At 40.6% G+C, this 18,781-nt stretch overlaps 1 protein-coding gene across 8 annotated transcripts in view; it reads left to right on the forward strand.

Moving 5' to 3' along the window:
* Positions 1-18,781, forward strand: part of NHSL1 (NHS like 1) — a gene marked incomplete at its 5' end in the record, with an annotated part of 175,548 nt that overhangs the window by 130,278 nt on the left and 26,489 nt on the right. For all 8 annotated transcript variants that reach the window (XM_084203621.1, XM_084203622.1, XM_084203623.1 and 5 more), the window contains one exon: positions 11,126-11,253. In XM_084203621.1, the coding sequence (XP_084059747.1) occupies positions 11,126-11,253 (128 nt within the window). The remainder of the gene's footprint in view (positions 1-11,125; positions 11,254-18,781) is intronic.

The raw sequence follows: 18,781 nt of genomic DNA on the forward strand, positions 1-18,781 counted from the left end.
CAGTTGCAGTGATGGGAACCAGAACAGGGCATGTATAGTGGAATTTCCAAGAGGCACTTGTCTTCCAGTTCCTGCAATTAGCAAAAATGCAATTAGCACTTTTGATTAAAAAAAGAAAAAGTGGGGGAGTGCAGTCTCCACTGTTGTGTGTTGTCATTTTTTCATGAGCTGGGAGACGACAGGCATAAAGGGCAGGTATGGAATAACTGTATTAATGTTAAGGGTCAGACATAGCTAGACTGAAATGATACCAGGCTGTTAGGAGATATCCAGCTCCTGAAGAGTGTTGTGGACACTCTCTGCACTGTTGAAGTTACAGATGAGGGCAGTGTCTTGTCACACACTTGCTGCCCAGACTCGTTGTCCTTTCCAGCAGATAACAAGGTGTTGGATATGTACTGAGGAAGGTGTTGCTGTAAGTAGTGGGAACAGTCTACACTCTGACTGTCATACCCCTTTTCAGTCTGTAACTGCTGAAACTTCTGCACAACTGCCTGTACTTTGTGCCCTCCCCCCAGGGTAATTGTGTTGATTCAGGCTACGTACGTAATACAGGGCTCGTTGTTCCAATGCCTGCGATGATTCATTTATTATCTCATCTTCTGAAGAGCTGGATTTGGCTGACTCTAGCTTCTGTTTAGCTTTGTTGGCCAAATTCAAGGAATGTATTTAAGCAGCAGTGATTGAAACACTTGATTTGTTTTCCAGAAGACATCTGGTTAGCATTGTCAAATAAAACAGGATTTAAGTAGTTAGTCATAAAGCCTCTATTATGTCTTTCTTCAAGACCCTCCAGACAGGTATGTATTTAGCCTTTGTTTTCTCAGTGCATCTGGCAGATCACTGTTCAGATGAGCAATATTAGGGTCAGACCTACTAGTCGATAATCCTCCTGAGAAGATTATGGACTTAAAATAATCTTATGTTTCATTAAAGAGCTGCAAAATAGGGAGAAACTACTTCATATTGATAATAGCTCTGGTTCAGGTTCAGAGAGATGTCAAGATATAAAACTCCCTACCAAATGGAAACCTTAATGAAGTAAAAGGCCATTAAAGGCTAGGAGTAGACCATATGTTCCTGAAAAGCCATGGAGCTATAAAATCAAAAAATAGAAATCAACCTATTTTTCATTATTTTGGTTCCAATTGTCAAGTTACTATCGGAGCTTCAGCTCACGTATCCTGCTTTTTTTACTGTTACTGAATTAATTCACCGTACATCTGTTGATGGTTTTGGCCAAGTTCCATACTCCAACTGCCCTTTCTAATAAGGAATTTCAAAAAGGAAATACTCAAATGAAACAAAACAGAATTTGACCAAGAGGCTGCGCTGCATGTGTGTGAAAGCTGGTCTTGTGCTGCAAAATTGAGCTACTTGGAAGCATCTAGATGGCCTATTTTTAGGTTTTGTTTACATAGTACAGTGCTGAGCGTAAAAACATAAAAGAGTGGTTATATGTAGATTGATTGCATGATACACATGAGCAGTGAAAGCAATTCCAGTGAAAGGGCTTAAAGAAGATAACATTTGTTTCAAAATAATACAGGTTTTTTTCCTAAACTAGATGAATGTGTTTTTTTAGGCAGCTATACCTGACGGATTATTGAACCCATTTCAGATCCATGCCTTTAGTAAAAAGGATAAATTGAAGCTGTTAACTCTATGTAGCAGTTATTTAAGTATTAGGTAAAGCAGCTTCCATCACAAGGAATATTGAACTTTCAGTTGATTTCCATGTTGCTTTTCTTCCTCCTTACTCTCTTAGATTTAGGATGTTATGTGCTTGTTGGCAGCATTTGAGATAGCTTTACATTTAAAATGTCCTAGGAGAAAAAACAATGAAAAATCCCTTCGTATTTTTACGTTAGCTGTGTTCAGTTGTCTAAGAAACAGCAAATATCCATAAAAAACGCTAGAGAAAAAGCAGGGAGTGTTATTTTAATGCAAGCATCAAAGATAGAAAAGGAAGCAAATACACTGTTATACTTAAGACATCTTGTCACCACTGAATGCAGTCATATAAGGCACTTGCAGAAATTTAAATTAACTTGAGATAAACAGTGATAATTATTTTGAGCACTCCCTAGTGACAGCTTGTTAACAAATATAATTTGTCATGGCTGTTGCATTTTGGTGCCATTAGATTTTCTCTATTGCAAAATCATGCAGATCACCTGGGCAATTAAAGGTTGGTATTAAATGTATTTGTTTTTTAAAAGCTCCAAGAAAGAAGGAAAAGATCAATGTGTTTGCATTTACTTGACCCTGTTAGCAGTATTTTGACATTTAAGAGTTCCTTTTAATTTGGATCCTTCTTAAACACTTGCATCTGATTTAGACCCTTGAAAATAAATCTGTGCAATTGCTTTCCTAGAATGTTGCACTTCCATGCCCCATCCTTGTGCTGCTTTAAGTGTCTGCACAGCTGAGCTCTGAATCTGCTTGGAAGGGTGGGCTTCCCAGCCCAATTGGCCTCCAGTTCCATGGCAGGACATGCTTCCCAACATTTGTGTGTGAGGGGAAATAGACCTAACATAAATACATTTGTTCACTTTCAGTAAGACGTCTTTGAAGTCAACCATGCAACATACTTCTTTGTCACAGTCCAGCAGCCCTGTGTTAGGATTACCTTCAACCCATTGGAGCCTAAGACATCTTGGTTTCTGGGTATCTTTAGGCAGCATCTGTCCTTAAAACTACCTGTGTGGCTGGGCATGGCTCCTTACTCATGAGAGAGAATATGCAAAATAGTCTTTTAAAAAGTCTTGTCGACCTTTCAGGTTCTTACTCACCAAGTAAGACAACTTTGAAGAAAACAACTAAGTTTTGCTGGTGATCTTTTTGTTTGTTTTGCCACTTGCCACTTTAAATGGTGCTTGTGGAAGAAATATGTTGGTACCTGTGTTCCCTGTCTCTGATTTGTCTTGGGCTTTTCTGTATGTACTCATAAAAGATACAGAAATATCAGTATCCCTTGCAGTCTGGGGCAAGGGATGGGAATAATAAGGAAGTTGTCTGGATTGGCAAAGGCTGGTACTAGCCAGAGCACCTAGATTGAGCTGTTGAGCAGGAGTTTTTTCAGCTGGGTGGCAACAGTACTCCATCTGTTGAAATCCCTGCCCCGTTTAACTGGGAGTCTGAACAAAATGGTACACTGAATATATCACAGCTGAAGTTCATGAACTTGCTTTGCAGTCAGCATTGGTTACAGTTCAGTGGTTGCACAAGTGCATCATTGCTGTGGCTTTACAACATATTTTAAAGCTTTGATATAGAAGCTGTCTCTATGATAGTCAAGTTCTGCAGATGATATGGGGATTTATACATTTAAAGAAAATGGGACATGATCCAAGCTGAGTGAATTTTTGGGAGGAATGTAAAGTGGTAGAGGCAAGCTGTCTGCTGCATATTTAGATCCAGGGACAAAAATAGGTGCTGTATTGGAGTTAAATTGAGCTGGTTTTTTTGAAGTCATGTTTAACTTGAGATATCTGTGAGAAACAAGATTGCCTTTGTACAGCTGAGCTTTTATATAGCCTGTCTCATCTACACGCAGAGAACTCTGCATTCTTAACCCCAGTTTACAAATGAGGGAACCATAAAAAGGCACAGAGTGAAAGGTAGTAATTTCAGTTAGATTTACTAACCAAAGAAACCTTTGAACTAGGGTGTCTGTTTTAATTATAGTCCCAGGCATAATAATTCTTAACAAGCTCTTTATCTTGAAAAGTTACCTCCCTGAAATTCCCCAGTTAACTGCATAGTCGAGTGTTACCTTGGTTTTATCCATGTCTTACCACAGTGCTGTGAGCAAGCAGAGAGGCAGCCATGCCCTTTGAAGAGGTCCTGGTTCAGTGCTCAGAGTATGTGTTGGTACTTAAGCATATGACCATATGAGAGTCCCAAACAAAGCACAACTCTGGCTTTTACAGGGGACAGCGCCTTTTGCTTAGTGTTCTAACACCATTCAGAAGCTAGAGATTTAGCCTGTGCCCACCTCATGTGTAAAGAATTTTAAATTTGTATCTAAATGAAAAATACTTTTAACTTGCAAAAGCACATCATCCATAGAACCCGTTAGGTTCTCTTGCCCCTCACGAGAAGGGCTTGCAGCATTGGACCATTACTGGCATGGTGATGATGAGAGTTAAGGCATCTCAAGTTGTTCCTTAGTTGGCTTTTTCCTGAGATGCCTTTCTGTGTGTTCATATGCTGCAGGCAATGTGTACATACCTGTTTGGACTCTGAATTTAGTAGGCACATACATGAAATTTAGATCACACCCTGTCTGACTGCCGGAAGTAAGTCCTTGACTGGATCTAACCCATCGTGATTTGCTCAGATGCAGCAATGCCGGCTCAGAAATCCAGGTCTTCGACACCCACGCCTGTCTGTCACAAGCCCCCACAAGATCTTAGTTGTCTCAACTCAACTGGAAAAACAAATTCAAAGTCTCTGGCAAGTAAATTAAAATTATATGCAGTTACTTAGCAGTGGTGAAAGTAATCTCTTTTAAAACCAAAAGTGTTGATACTTTGATTATTGAAGTGCAGTGTTGCCTGTAAAGTAAGAGGTAATTTTAAGCAGTTTGAGTTTACAAGACAAATGTTTACTGTACTACAGTCTGTCTGGTTTTAGGTGAAATTTTGAAAACTACTTGTAAGACAGCGTTTGTAGTAGTGACTTAGGGAGGAACATGGTTTGGGGATATTTACGGAAGAAGTTAACTACAGTGTTTGAAGACTGAAAAAAAAGGGTTTCTGACCCTGAGGAGTAGAGTGGTTTTCCAGTGATATGTGCAGTGAATGGATAAATGTGTTTTAATATACTAGTCAGCAGATTTATTTCTGTAGTTGACAGTTTAGCTGACTTGAGCAGTTAATAGCCTCTCTAGTAAGAAAAAGAAAAAAAAAATAGAAAAATACAAGTTACAACATGAAAGGCTCTGCCAAGAAGTCACCCAGACTTCAGCAGAGATAGTTTTTCAGGCATGGAGATGAAACTGTCAGCTTGTCACATGTCCCTTCTTCCTGACAAGGAGACAGCAAGAGGTGATATAAAAATAATTAATGTGTGTGCTGGTCTTTCCCCTTTCTACGTCTGTACCTGGGAGTTCTTGTTTCAGCAGCTATGCCAGGCAGGCAGTGCACCTGCTCCTGGTCTGACTTACATTTTATTTTAATCTCTGGATTTTAGCAATTAGTCTTGAGTTCCAGGTCCTGCTCTTGGATACAGTGCAAATTTAGATGTTTCCAGGATATGATTTTCCTGTCTTTTCATTGCTTGACCCATGCAGTGGGTAGTTATTGCAAACTAATTGGAGCTATTAAGATGTCTGAATAACTTTGATGTCAACTTTCTAAGTTTATAGTAGTCAATATCATGGTACTTTCTTTAAATATTTAGAAATGTGGATTTCAATTTTTTAATATTAGCCTCTTCAGTATATGCTTGTGAGAGTGTGCCTGAGTATGTACGTGTGGATGTAGACGGTTACAGAGCTTAAGGCCTGATCCTGCAACAGTCATGTGAGCAGTGTTTGCTTACAGGAGTAATCAGAGTAATCTCATTAGAGCTAATTTAATGAGTTATGGGTGCACTTTCAGGCCTGATACGTGACGGACTGGTCCAGAATGGTGGCATAAAGCTGTGGTGGCTCTGTGCTCTTGCTGGGGCTTTGCCTTAGGGAGAGGTCTCAGATGGGCTCTAGCCGTGGAAGCCAGTACCTGGAGGCTTTTCTCCTTGCAGACAGGTATATATGGGGCATACTAACACTGACAGGCAAAATAACTGTTTTAGGAAGAGGCTTGTTATAAATAACACTTTTGCACAGTTCATCTACAATAAGAAAAATACAAAGCACAACTTCTGAAAATAACTGAATCCATGTCACTCTGACCTGTTGTGCTTCTGACAGGGTAATGCATTTTCCTTCATAAAAGCTTCAAGATATGGCAACAAGTTTTATGGGTAGGAAGCTCAGCAGGTACAAAATGTTACCGAAGTTGGTTAAAGGAGAGGAAAACAGCCAGTGCATCCGGTCCCCTCCCAGCAAACCCAGCCTTCCATCTGTCATGGCACGGTGCGGCGTGTAGGTCTGACAAGGTAAATGTTAATCCTGCTTTACCATGGTAATACCATGTCAGACGAATTACTGAGGTATCAGTGCTACGCCTTCTGTTCACTCCTGTGATTTGTGCCTCAAATTATCATGCAAGCATATGATTTCAGTTGTTGGAAAAGCAGGAAATTGCCTCTGTGTTTGAGACTTGTGTGTGTTACTGACTCAGGGGCACATAAAATTTCCTTGTATGTAATAGAGAGATCTGGGCTGAGAAGCCTCGCAGGTATTTTCATACACTTGTCCTGACAGTCTGTTACAAAGGCCACAAGCTTTTATATGGAGAGGTGGAGTTATTCACAGCAGTGCTGAATTCAGTACTGTGGCTCAAAACTCTGGCACAGAATTGCATATGGCTGCTTGAGCCTTTGCTCTCAGTTTGCTGCTGCAAGTACCTGCCTGTTCCTCAGCTTATTTAGCAGGAGGGAAGAGAGCAGAGATGAGTGACAGGACACGTCCCCAGCGTGCTTCTGTCTGATGCCAAGATGTAGCAAAGGCTGCACTACTGCAATCCTGAGCAAATATATGAGTGTCAGGGCATATGGCAGAGACTTGGGCATGGTTGTATGGGGCACTGACAGCTTTAACACATTTGCTTTGGTTGTGTCTCCCGAAGCCTGTTCTAATAACTGTGGAAATGATGAAGGGGGCCCTTAAAAGGGCTTCGACTGCATTTCCCACGCACTTTCTTCACGCTTAACTAAAAGCACCCTGTGAACAGCAAAACACAAGGAAAAATTCCAGGAAAGATTTCATTTTTTAGGAAGGGTTTCACTTGTACCACGTAAGTGGAAAGAAATTATTATATAATCTACTAACAGTCATTTTTGAGCAATGTTTCTAATACAGAGGAGGTTCTGAAATTTAATGTATCACTAGTATAGAAGGAAAACAAGAACTAATCTATGGTTTCACCTAGCCAGAAAAGCTAGTTAGGAAAGAAGGTGAGAAGCAATTTCCTTGTGCACTTAGCTCCAGAAGCAATCAGTCAGGAGGTGAAGGGGAGGGAGGTAGCTTCAGACTTTTGAGTTGTGGCAGTACCCGGTGCAGTCACCAATTGCAATTCCCAAGGCACTAACACTTTCCTGATTTTCCTGGAATTAATGTTTGTGTGAGCAAAATTGGTTCATCTGGGGCATAACCATATTGTTGCAATTTCAGATCAGATTCATGTGAAAATTATGACTTGCAGCTTGCCTGCAGCATGTGCTGCAGATTTGGGCTGGCGAGTGCACCCTCAGGAACGGGTGTTTGTGTCCTGCCTGATGTAGTTTCCTGGGGTTCCACCTGGCAGTTCTTTGGTGCAAACACGGAAGCGCTGCACATGGTTTTGAATGTTGTATGATGTGGGAAATGGCAGCCAAGAGTGTGTGTCCCCGATTCAGCTGGTGCTAATGTATTGTCATTCTTTAAAATGAAGATTTTTAGTAACTGGAACTGGATGGATCCTTCTGTTACCTTGTCAGCTTCAGACATCTCTGAAATAACATGCATAAGTGTAAGAACTTTTTCACTTTGTGTATAGTGCTCTTCTCTGTTTGGGGCTCTCAGACTAGCACAATGTATTGTTCCTCTGGGAAGAAGGGAGTCCTTCCAAGTATAAGTATCTAGAGTATTTCCTAGAGTAAGTATCTCTAGCTTCTTCATTGGTTTTTTTTTAACAAAAAGGAAACCCCTCTATCTGAAAACTATGAACCTCATTGCTTACTGAACACCGTGTGCACCTCTAATAAGAGTAAGGAGATGGAGGGGAGGAGCCTCTAGCTAGAACAGTTTTTAGACAGCAGTTGCCATCCTTGGTTTGGCAGCGACAGTACCTTCAGTCAGGTGCAATGTGTGACTCCGTGTTGTTCTTGTAGGCTGTTGTAACATGAAGTAAAACATGTCTGCCTAAAGCCTCTGGTGAGGTTTGTTGGCTTTGGGTGCCATCCACAGTGTGTTTCCTGCTGTGCTGCAATATGTACAGTTACAGTACGTAAATAGAAAAGCTGTTCTTGGGGACAAACCACCTTTTTCTTGGTTGGATCTAGCAGTTTTTGGCAATTTTGGCTTCATCAGCAATATTGCTGCAATAACTTCAGAAGTTACATGGATTTTGTATTGTGGGCAGTGGGGTTTGTGAGCTTGATAAGCTGACAGGTTTTTATTGGCAGTCCACTTGAACTTCTGATGGACTTGAGACCTTCAGCATTGATTTCCTTAAGTTTTCAGAGCTTTTCTGGGCTTCATGAGGTGTACTATTCATCATCTTCACCTTCTTGGTTAGGAAAATAAATAAGGTCAAACAATTAATATTAGAGCATTCATCTGTCATGCTCCAGAGGAGCCTGTCGCCTCCAGAAGAGTCCGGTGACAACTGTGACTCCATGGGAAGGCCACACTGGAGCAGGCTCTGGACAGCCCCTGGGAATCCATGGATAGAGAAGCCCAAGCAAGAGCAGATCTGCTGGCAGGACCTCTGACCCACAGTAGGGAACCCACGCTGAAGCAGACTGTTCCTGAAGGACTGAACCCATGGGAGAACCACTGCTGGAGCAGTTTGTGAAGAACAGTAGCCCATGGGGAAGGGTTCACATTGGAGAGTTTTTAGAGGACTGTTTCCCAAGGAAAGAGCTTCACACTGAAGCAGGGGAATGACCTCCCTGAGGAGGAAGTAGCAGCAGGGACAACATGCTCAACTGACCATAACCCCCATTCCCTCTCTCTCTGCACTGCTGAGTGGGGAGGAGGTAGAGAATTAGGAATAAAGTTAAGCCTGGGATTGAGGGGAGGAGTGGGTGGAGTGTGTTTTTTAGGATTTGCTTTACTTCTTATTATCATGCTCTTACTTTGATTGGTAATAAATTCAACTAAGTCTCCTAAATCAAGACTGTTTTGCCTGTGGTTTTAACTAGTGAGTGATCTCTCCCTGTTCTTTTCTCAGGTCATGAGCCTTTTATTATATTTTCTCTCTCCTGCCCAGCTCTCTTCAGAGGAAGAGAGTGATAGAGCAGCTTTGGTGGGCATCTGGCATCTAGCCCAGGTCAAACCACCACAGGATTTTTTTGGGGGTGTGCCATGATATCTGATGTCAGAGAGTCTCAGGAGCAGCCAGCCAAGACCCTAAGCCTTAGTCCAAAAATGGGAGGAAAATTACTGCATTCTTATGCACCCCTTTGGTTGTATTCATGTTTGTTGGCAGTGATTAATGATTCCTCTAAAGGTAAAACATGCAGTGTCTAAGTTGACAACTTTGCGTGTTAACCCATGCTACAAGTTGATGCAAGTCTTTGGGCTGTCTTGCTCTGCCACAGTCCGCTTTGCCTGTTCATTTGTAGCTCAAACCAACAAACAATCCATCAGGGTGCTCACATCTGTGAGTGTTATGTGCTGGATCTGGCTGGATCCAGTACCAAATTTGGAACAGCAGTGGAGGAATTTGCTTTGCTGTGGTTGCTGACAGTCATTTTTCAGCCCCCTCCTCAAGTACAGCAACAGTTTGCCAGATGTGCACGTTGTCAGCATGCTTACACATGTGGAATGGGTAAACAGGGTTACCAGCCCTCTGATCCTGAGATACAGCCATTGATTTGGATCTCCAAACCCACACTGCCGATGTTGGTCCTTGAATTGAGAGAGAAGGAAAGGTTCCTGCCATACTGCCCTTTTGGACACGTTAGGAGTACATAGGCAAGGACCTATGTCCAACACCAGTGGATGTGGCTGGTTGTCAGAGTGTAAGCTTGCCTCCTCAGTGTCCATGTGTAGATACAGGGGAGTCCTTATTGATTAAATCCTCACAGACCTGTGGTTGCTGTAGGTCAATTAATCTGTCAGCAGAGTCCTCCAGACCTTGGTCTCGCAAGCATCTGGGCATAACGGGACATGTATGCTGGAGTTGCACATTGTAACACCACCTAAACATTTGCCAGGCAAAAGCCTCTCTAAAACCTTGCCCTTGGTATAAGCACTGCATCTTTTCTATTTTAAGGAATATTCTGAAGATCAAGATAGGCAGACAGATGATATAATCACAGAAAGGCCTTCTCCAGCAAGTGATGATAGAAGTGCTTTGTGTTGTGATAATGCCTGCGTATTGTGCAGAATTTTCAGTTCCTTAAATGGAAATACACCAGATACTTAATTTTTCTCTTGCTTTCATCATCTTTCAACCGATTCAGATATCTGTCTTTGAAAGTGTAAAGCTAACTGGTCTGATGAGTTCAGTTGCTGTATCTTGAACATTTAATTTTTCCTTATGCTCTGGCGTCTGTTATTCTTTAGCACAATCACACTGAATATCAATTAGGAGACAGGAAGATGATTGTGGAAAACTTGGTGAGGGGGATGCTATGCTGAGTGGAATTTTGGCTATTGTGAGAGGGGATGCATGTCTGCTCTGAATGCTTTCTGAACTTTAGAAACTCTGTAGTATTAAACTACGTGTGCTGTGCAGCAGCACAAGATTTTGAGATCCCTGTGATTTGCATTCCTCTCTCCAAAATCACAGTAAATGGTCTCTTCCACGGACAGGAAGACAAGACAAGTGGTCAGTGCCAAAGTTATTTAGCAGATGGTGCTTGAGTAGTGAGCAACATCATCATCATTTCAAGTGTAAGGCATATAATAGATGTCTACCGGCCTGGCAAATGAGACCCCTGGAGGTACTCGCATGCATCCATCTCCCATCCTGCGAGATGCTGCCATCTGTCAAGACACCGAGCCAGGCCTCACTTAAATAAATAAAGAAATCTATTTCCCCCTTCTTTCTGAAGCACTTGCCATCGCCTGGGTTAATATGCTATGTGTGGGCTTACGTATGTCACACATGTGAGGGAGGAGGAAACATAGGTACAAATATGAGGAACTCGCCCTTGTGTTCTGTCACTTGGGGCAGACAATGTTAATGCATGGTAAACCTTTTCAGAAGAACATTCAGTACTTAAACGCCATTGAACACCAAGCAAAAGCAGTAATGGCTCTTGCCATGATTTAAGCTCCTGTTTCTCTTCCTTTTGGCAGAGTGTGACAAGCTGCGGCGGGATGGCTACCGGAGCTCGCAGTATTACTCTCAGGGCCCCACCTTCTCCTCGTCCTCCAGTGCAATCTGTGGAAGTTACCAGGATGATTATGAAGAAATTGAACAAAAGGTAATGGTGGGGGGAAAAGTGCTGGAAAAAATACGCAGTGTAATTGCCTGCCATAACACTGTTCAAATAAGGCAGGATTTTTAGAGGATCACAAAGATGTTTATTTCTTTGAATTGCAGTGACAGTAGTTCGTCTGACTTTCATGGTGTCTTAAAACTCCCAATTCTACCCATGCAGTGATACAGAATTCCCACTGGTATGTTCAGAGTGAGAAAGAAGGGGTTTGGTAATGTTCTGGAGGGAAGACTCCAGCAAGGGTAGCTGCTAAGTTGCAGGAAGAGCTATTCAGCAGCCATCAGCATACTTGAATTGTAACTTGGATAGGTACACACTTTGAATTGCTAATAAGGTGGTTATTCAGTTAGGCTGGGGCTTTGTCCTGATGCATCACAACTGTTTGGTAAAGGCATTCAGTAAATTAAGATTGTCCACTAAGTTGGGTTTGTTGCCTTTCTTTCAATTCACTTCATGATTTTTGTGCTTATATCCCCACATCTCAACTCTTAGAATCTAGAAATAAATTAAATAAAGAGAAGGAACAGTTGATCACAAGTTTTAAGAAAGTTATGAAGCCGTTTGCTTTGTACATCAAATTATATAGATTTCAGTTACAGAGCTAGTAAGTTCTTCTGAAGAAGAAAAGTTCTGCTCTCCTGCCTTTGTCTGTTGTGCCTGTGGGTTCTGAAGGAAAAGCCGACTGTGGTGTAGTGGTTTAGGATGTTACTGCTGGAGTGTGTGCCTGCCTAAAACTGAAATGCCAGAGCTCCTAGCATTTTCAAGATAGATATTCTAGAATACTTTGCCAAAAACAGCTCTTGCTTCGAGAGTGGGAGGATATCCTTAATTGTAACACAGTTTAATTTCTTTGAATAGTTACTAAACCATATGTCTCTCTGATAGTATGGACCAAATAAGTTTATCAGCAAAATGTGCAGACCCTGAGAATGCACTTTAATAGGTACAGTGTTTTGAGTTTTATCCTCCGTGGGTTTTAGTCACACAGTAAGAGGTATTGTGGAATATGTAGAGTCTCTTGTCCAGGTGGTGATTGCATTTTATCTGTGTATTGGCAGGGAATGTCAGAGCATCTTGTTTAGCTGTGTGGGGTATGTACTGGCAGTGAGCCGAGATTGTAAAGCACATTCATACTGTGGAATACATTATAATGGTAATTTGCAAAACCTTGCTGAAATCACTGGAATTATGATTTCCAGTGGGGAAAGTATTAACACCTTGTTTGTTGCTATTCATGTACTGCACATAAATGCATACATATATGCCATTGACTTGTCCTGGCCAGTGCTGTGCAGCATATAACCATGTGTACATGTAAAACTAATGTAACATTTTAAAAATATACATAGACTTTTCTTTAAACAATTTGCATGAAAGTATATAAGCATGGGTGGGGATTCTTGGAGACTGACAGCTGTCATCCTTTCTTGGTTAAGGGTTTTTTGAGTGTTAACCTAATGTGTTACTAACAATTTCTCTGCATTCTGGAGAAAATTAATGCAACTAAGTATGCTTTAAATATAGGACAGCACTTCCATTTCAAATTGGAATAGGTTCCTTTAAATATTGTAGCAGAAAGGATGATTCAGGGCTGTGGAGAAAGAAAGCTGCCAAACTGACAGTCTTGGCTGTTACTGATTATCTCAGAACCTTAGCCTTAACCCTGCTGCTCTTATTTCCAGCTCACAAAGACATAAATTTCTTGTAAACTGTAGTGTGATTCTCTATTAATATTGTATAACTTTCTTTTGTGGATTTTTTTTACCAGTATCTCTGTTTAATTGGCACTTTTTTTTTTGATGCTGTAAATGTTTAATCTTTCTTTAGAAGATTGTTTACTTTCTTTAGAATATTTACCACAACAAATTTCTGACATTGAATTATTATCCTACTGGTAAAGAGCCAAGTAATTCTAATAAGTCTTATGCCTTGAGGGGGTCATATTTCAGCTGTCAGGAGAGTTCTTCAGTAACAGTGTGGAACTAGGGTCACCAAAAATCCTATGATTCAAAATGTGAACTTCCTATCACTAGATGAAAGCTTTGTTGTCTGTTCAAAGCAAAAAAGCCAACATTTAAATTCTGTGTATGCAGTATTTAATAATTGAAATTTGAGAACAAGAAAATAATGATGGGTGGATGAATACCTCTTTACTGTTCATAAACTTGGTTGATATAATTCCCAACTTACAGCAAAAAAGAGTGGGTGATATCACAAAGGAAGCCTGCTTTCCCTGTTATTTTTAATCTGCTTCCAAAAATAAAAACCATAGCCAGATATTCTGCTTGTCTGTCTACAATGGAGACAATATGAAATCATTGTCAGGTGTCAATCCACAAGCATTTTCAGGTTTTGTGGAGATGGATGTCTGTCAGCAGAGGGTAATAGTCACACCACTAAGCACGTTGGTTAATGTCTTAGGAAATGTCTCAGATAAGCAGAACATGTGCTGTTCCAAAGGAAAACAACTAAGGAGAAGCAGGCCCAACTCAAAAATGAGTGAACAAAATTAGAAAACATAGAAAGCTCGAGTCTCTGAGTGGAAGTTGATATAAAATAAAGTGTTTGAATCTGCCCTTTTAATGTTGCTTCTTACAAGTTAGATTCATGGAGCACAGGCCACGCTCCAGTGTAGTACTGATCCTAATTGAGTTTGTTGGTGATTAAATTGGTTTACCTGGATTTTACATCTTAGTACTGTGACCAGTCTTCTCCTTTCTTGTATCTTACATGCTGCTGTTGGTGACACAACTTGGGAGCTATTCCTGTCCTTCAGTATTACTCTGGTTTACCAATGTGAAAGATGTTTTGAAATGTCACGTTCAAATTCCAGTTCTCCTTATGTTCTGAAATGAATGCATGTGTATATTAACTATGTTTGTCTTTTGTGTGTTTTTTTTTCTTACTCCTCTTTCTTTCCCTTTTTACCACTCATTCTCTTTGTTTCTTTTTGTCTCACTCAACAGTCTAGTCTGTTAGACTGCATCTCTCAGTTTTGCATTAACGCCTGCTGTAACTTGGTTCCCTGGAACAACAAGGTACTTTGCCCACAAGTGGGACCATCCAGCTGCCATAGCTGCAGCTTGATGTTACTTGTAGCATTTAGCCTAAATGCAGTCTTACTCTGCTCTTAGCCTTCAGTCCTTACCTGCTGCTTTTTTCTGCTTAGAAAAAAAAAGCAGTTAAAAAAAGTCCCATGCCACGTTTGTTTCTTCTGTATTCCTCTGTAGTCCTTTCTGTCTGCAGTACAGTATCCTGTATTTACTTGGTTCACAGAGTTTTTTATTCCCTTTTTTGTCTATTAACATGTCTCCTTTGAAACCCCTCCCCAAATGGACATTGTGTTTCATTTAATTGGTTGCTTCACTGGTTTTTAATTAGCCAAGGAAAAACTCTACTAATTTGGAGGAGTGTGTCTTTCTTGAATGATAAATGTGAACTACAGAGAATACCTGCTCCGAAGCATGCAGTATTGCATATATTATTTCTTTATTCCATTTATGAAAATATTCATGCACCCAAAACTCATGTTGTTTTTCCCTACATCATGTCATTTGGCTTATGAACTTTGCTTTGATAGTTATGCTTTGGGTGAAGAAATGCTTACTTCCCTTATTGGGGGGGAGGGGGTGTGGGATGGGGTGAGAGTATATTTTTGCCACTGTGATCATCTGAACTGTTAGTTATCTCTCCAATATCTGCACGAAACTGTTTAGTATCTTAAGTGAAAACAAGGGCTCTAACTGTATTGATTTGAGGTAGTCTAGTGCAAAACTTTACTTGGTGCTAAGAAGAGGTAAGGTTGGGCATTTCAGTTTTGGAGGTGGGAAGGCCTAAAAAGCCCTAAGGTGTTAAGGTCTGGCAGAGCTGAAGATACCTCTGGGTGGTGGTGTCCTCAGGTGGCTTCCCTGCCCCTCTGGTGCAGTTGCATGGCACTGCTCTTGCAAGCAGCACGTGTATTTTGTACCATTTATAGGGGTTTGGTTTCTTTAAATGCTGTGCCATTTACTGAGCTGTAACAGCTGCTCATGATACATGAAATGCCAAAGCATAAGGAAGCGAGTACAGAAAATGTTGACCAAAGAAATTCTTCACTCATCACATACTCAGACATGGTAAGGGGTAGATTGTGCAAGAACTCCATCCAATGCTGAGAAAATATTCAGGAAAAAGTATCTGCTCTGTGCATCTTCAGATTTAAATTTTACCTTGATACAATTCATTGGTCTTTTTCTTAAGGCAGATACTAGGCTTTTAGAGCTCCAAACAGTACAGATCTTCTTGTGGTTTTTATCCCATTACAACAGAGTAGAGGAAGAAGAAAAGAACATTTCCGCAGTGCTTGTTAAGGTGATCATTTGTTTGATAGTAATTTCACTGACAAAAAATTCTTTCCTTACTGAGACACAATGAAGGTTGTGAAGTGAAGGATTCAGTAGGATAGCAGTGCTAGCTAGTGCAACTGGAGATCTGTGTGTAGAAGTAATAAAATGGAATATTCTGTGAAAACTGTGGAAACTAGACTGATGACCTTGGTCTAGAGGACACCAAATAGAGTCTAATGACGAATTTATCTAAAGTGTAAATTCATGTAAATTTATAGTGTGGCAGTGTTCCATGAGACAGTGTGAAACCCATGGTTCTCAGTTGGCTAGGTTTGGTTCTTGCGTTTCTTTTCCCTGTTATATGTTGTCTTGATTCCTTGGTGTTGGAAAAATGGCTCTTGAAGCCATCAAACTGGAGACAGAAATAGGATGTTGGAAAATTAAGACAGCTGAACTCATATGGCTGCTGTCTGCAACACTGTTTTTTTTCATTTATTTTGTTTTTCTGATAAATTATGATTTTAGAGGTGATTTTAGTAGACAGTAGGATAAATGGCATGACTAGAAGTTTGAAGTCTCTTTGCTGAAAAGTAAAATTTGTATGGATTAAGTTCTCCTGGAGGTTCCATCTTTTTTTAGATACTGTAGTATAAACCCCTGTTATATAAAAAGGATTTAAAATAAACAGATTATTTAGGCAGAGAGTGCTGCAAGATACATAGCATAAACTCATTTGTCATCTGGGACCTCTCAAATAGCGTGAAAGTGCTGAGATAGTGAAACTCTTTTGTTGTATCTCAGCAGCTGAGTTGGCTGGGGGACAATATGTCAACAAGGCGTCTTAGAGGCTCCAGCTTACTGAGCCATATAGCTTGTCTATAGGATATTTGTAGGCTATTTTTCTCCTGGATTCTTATTTTAACTCCCATTTGAAGGTTCATGCTTTTTCCCTCCTAGTGCATGTTTGTGAAAACACTGCAAGGTCCAAGGCTGCTGCTTTCACATCCCACCTTTACCCCTTACCATGTCCATGAAAAAGAACGAATTCCAACAAATTTTCCTGTGGAGATGAGTGTAACAACCCATTCCAGGGATTTGGGCATTTTAGACTAGGAGTAAAGTTATTATGACTCAGAGATGCTTTAAAAATGGGACAAGTTATGAACATAGAGTTTATGATCAGCTGTGCCTTATTCTACTTCCAGTGTAAGAGACCTAACTGGAGAAGACATTCCTGTCACACAGGAGCAATTCACTGCGTCTTCCAGCGAGCTTCCATCCTGTAAATCTGGGAATGTTTGCTAAAAATATGTAAATCTCATTCTCATCCTGATTAAAGAGGTGAAAAATTTCTGTCTGAAGAATGCTGAAAGATGAGTTGCTGCCTTCCTCTATGTGTAGTAAAGCTGTGTACAGCTTTGTCATGCATATACCATTATCACTGAGAGTACTTTGGAGGAAAGGATATAAGTAGAGACAGTTTCATGTTTCTTCAGGATCCATAGAAAATGTACCTACAGTTGAAGTGTGAACACTTATTCCTACACCCAAAACCACTTCCACCTCTTCTACTGAATTTTTTTGTAGAAGTACGTCTGTGTGTCCTGTGGCAGTAGGTTGTTCTCACTGACACTGCTTTGAGCCTTTCCAGTTGCTTCTCATTGGTTATATGCTCATATCACCTGACTTATTTCTGTCTGTCTTGTTCCATCTGTCCCAAATTTTCTCAGCTTCTAATTCTACAAAATTTCTGATTGATGTTTCACATTCTTTGAATAATTATAATTCCCTTGTAGCAGATGCTTCACTTCTTCAGTTTTTCTGTTCATATACTATAACAAAAAACCTGTTCTGCTTGGCTTGGGTAATTTCTTTGGAAAGGAAGGATGGCTTTGTAACCAGTATCTCTGCCACTTAATGTACTGGGGTAGCCCTTGGAGACTGCTGCATGACAGCTGAGACCTGGCACTGAAGTGCAGTCTGAAGGTGACACTAATGCTGACAGTATCAAGCAGCCAGTGTATTTGAAGGTCACTTGTGCTCATCCTCACCCCAGACAAACTGCAAAATTATCCTTGCGGTGTCTCCCTTGGTCTCCCTGATTCAGGTGGAGAAAAGCTCGTTGTAGGATAGGGAAAGCTACACTTCTTTGCCTCAACCCTTGATTACTCCTTCAAGTGCATATACACATGCCTGCTGTGGCAGATGGACTGTCACCCCCCTGCCATGTTCCTTACTGACCCTTTATCTCTCTCTCAATCACTTTTTAAACTTAACTGGGGGGGGAAGCATGGCCTGGAGGCAGCTTTCCCTTCTTCAATGGCATTCCTCTCCCAGATTTCTTAAGTTAATGAAGGTGTTTATGAATTTGGGTAATTGGAGGTGGGAAAAGTCCTTGTGTTTGTAAGTACATAAATATGTGCCCACACTCTATATGTATGTAAACAGTGTATGGACATGCTCTCAAAAAAAAAGATAAGCCCATCATATTATTACCTGGGTTTAGAGCCTTTTAGATATTGCAGAGGCCTGAAAAAATACTGGTGTCCTCCAAGAAGGTTGTATTGATAGAACTGCCAGCTTTCACTGGGCTGAGCTCTTACCTACAGAGCAGCATCTATCCCTTCCACAGCCTCTGTAGGAAAAAAATTCAAGGCTGTCAGAAATTGATTATTTCCTTGAAGAAAAGCTCCCATGTTTTGAAGTGTGGTTCCAAACCACAGAGTAATCATAGTAATAGTTTCATTGCCTGAAATGTTTTTTTGGTGTTGCTTGAAGAGTTTTTACTTTTCTTTTACTTTTTGCCTGGAAGTTGCTTTTATTTTTATTTTCTATTTAATAAAGTGTTGGACACTGTCCTAATAAATATAGAGTCAAAGCATAACAGAATAAGTAAATGGTTATTTATTTATAAACAGTGGGAACTCCTCATAGTAACAGGAAAAAAATTAAAATCAGAAATTATAAACAGAGGTTGCAGCACAGTGTTTGAGCATATCTTTTGTATAGCGCTCAGCTTCAAGAGAAAACATATCACTAAGACTGAGCACCCACAGTAATAAAAAATCCATCTGTTATAAAGAGCTGTGATGTTCCCTTCCATGCCTGTGCAGCAATGAAGGTGAAAGAGGCAGTGGCCCACTACTGACAACCCTGTTCTGAGTAGTATTTGACTTTCCAAAGGGAGA

The sequence above is a fragment of the Fringilla coelebs genome (assembly GCF_963513975.1).
Source record: "Fringilla coelebs genome assembly, chromosome: 3".
Classification (NCBI taxonomy): domain Eukaryota; kingdom Metazoa; phylum Chordata; class Aves; order Passeriformes; family Fringillidae; genus Fringilla; species Fringilla coelebs.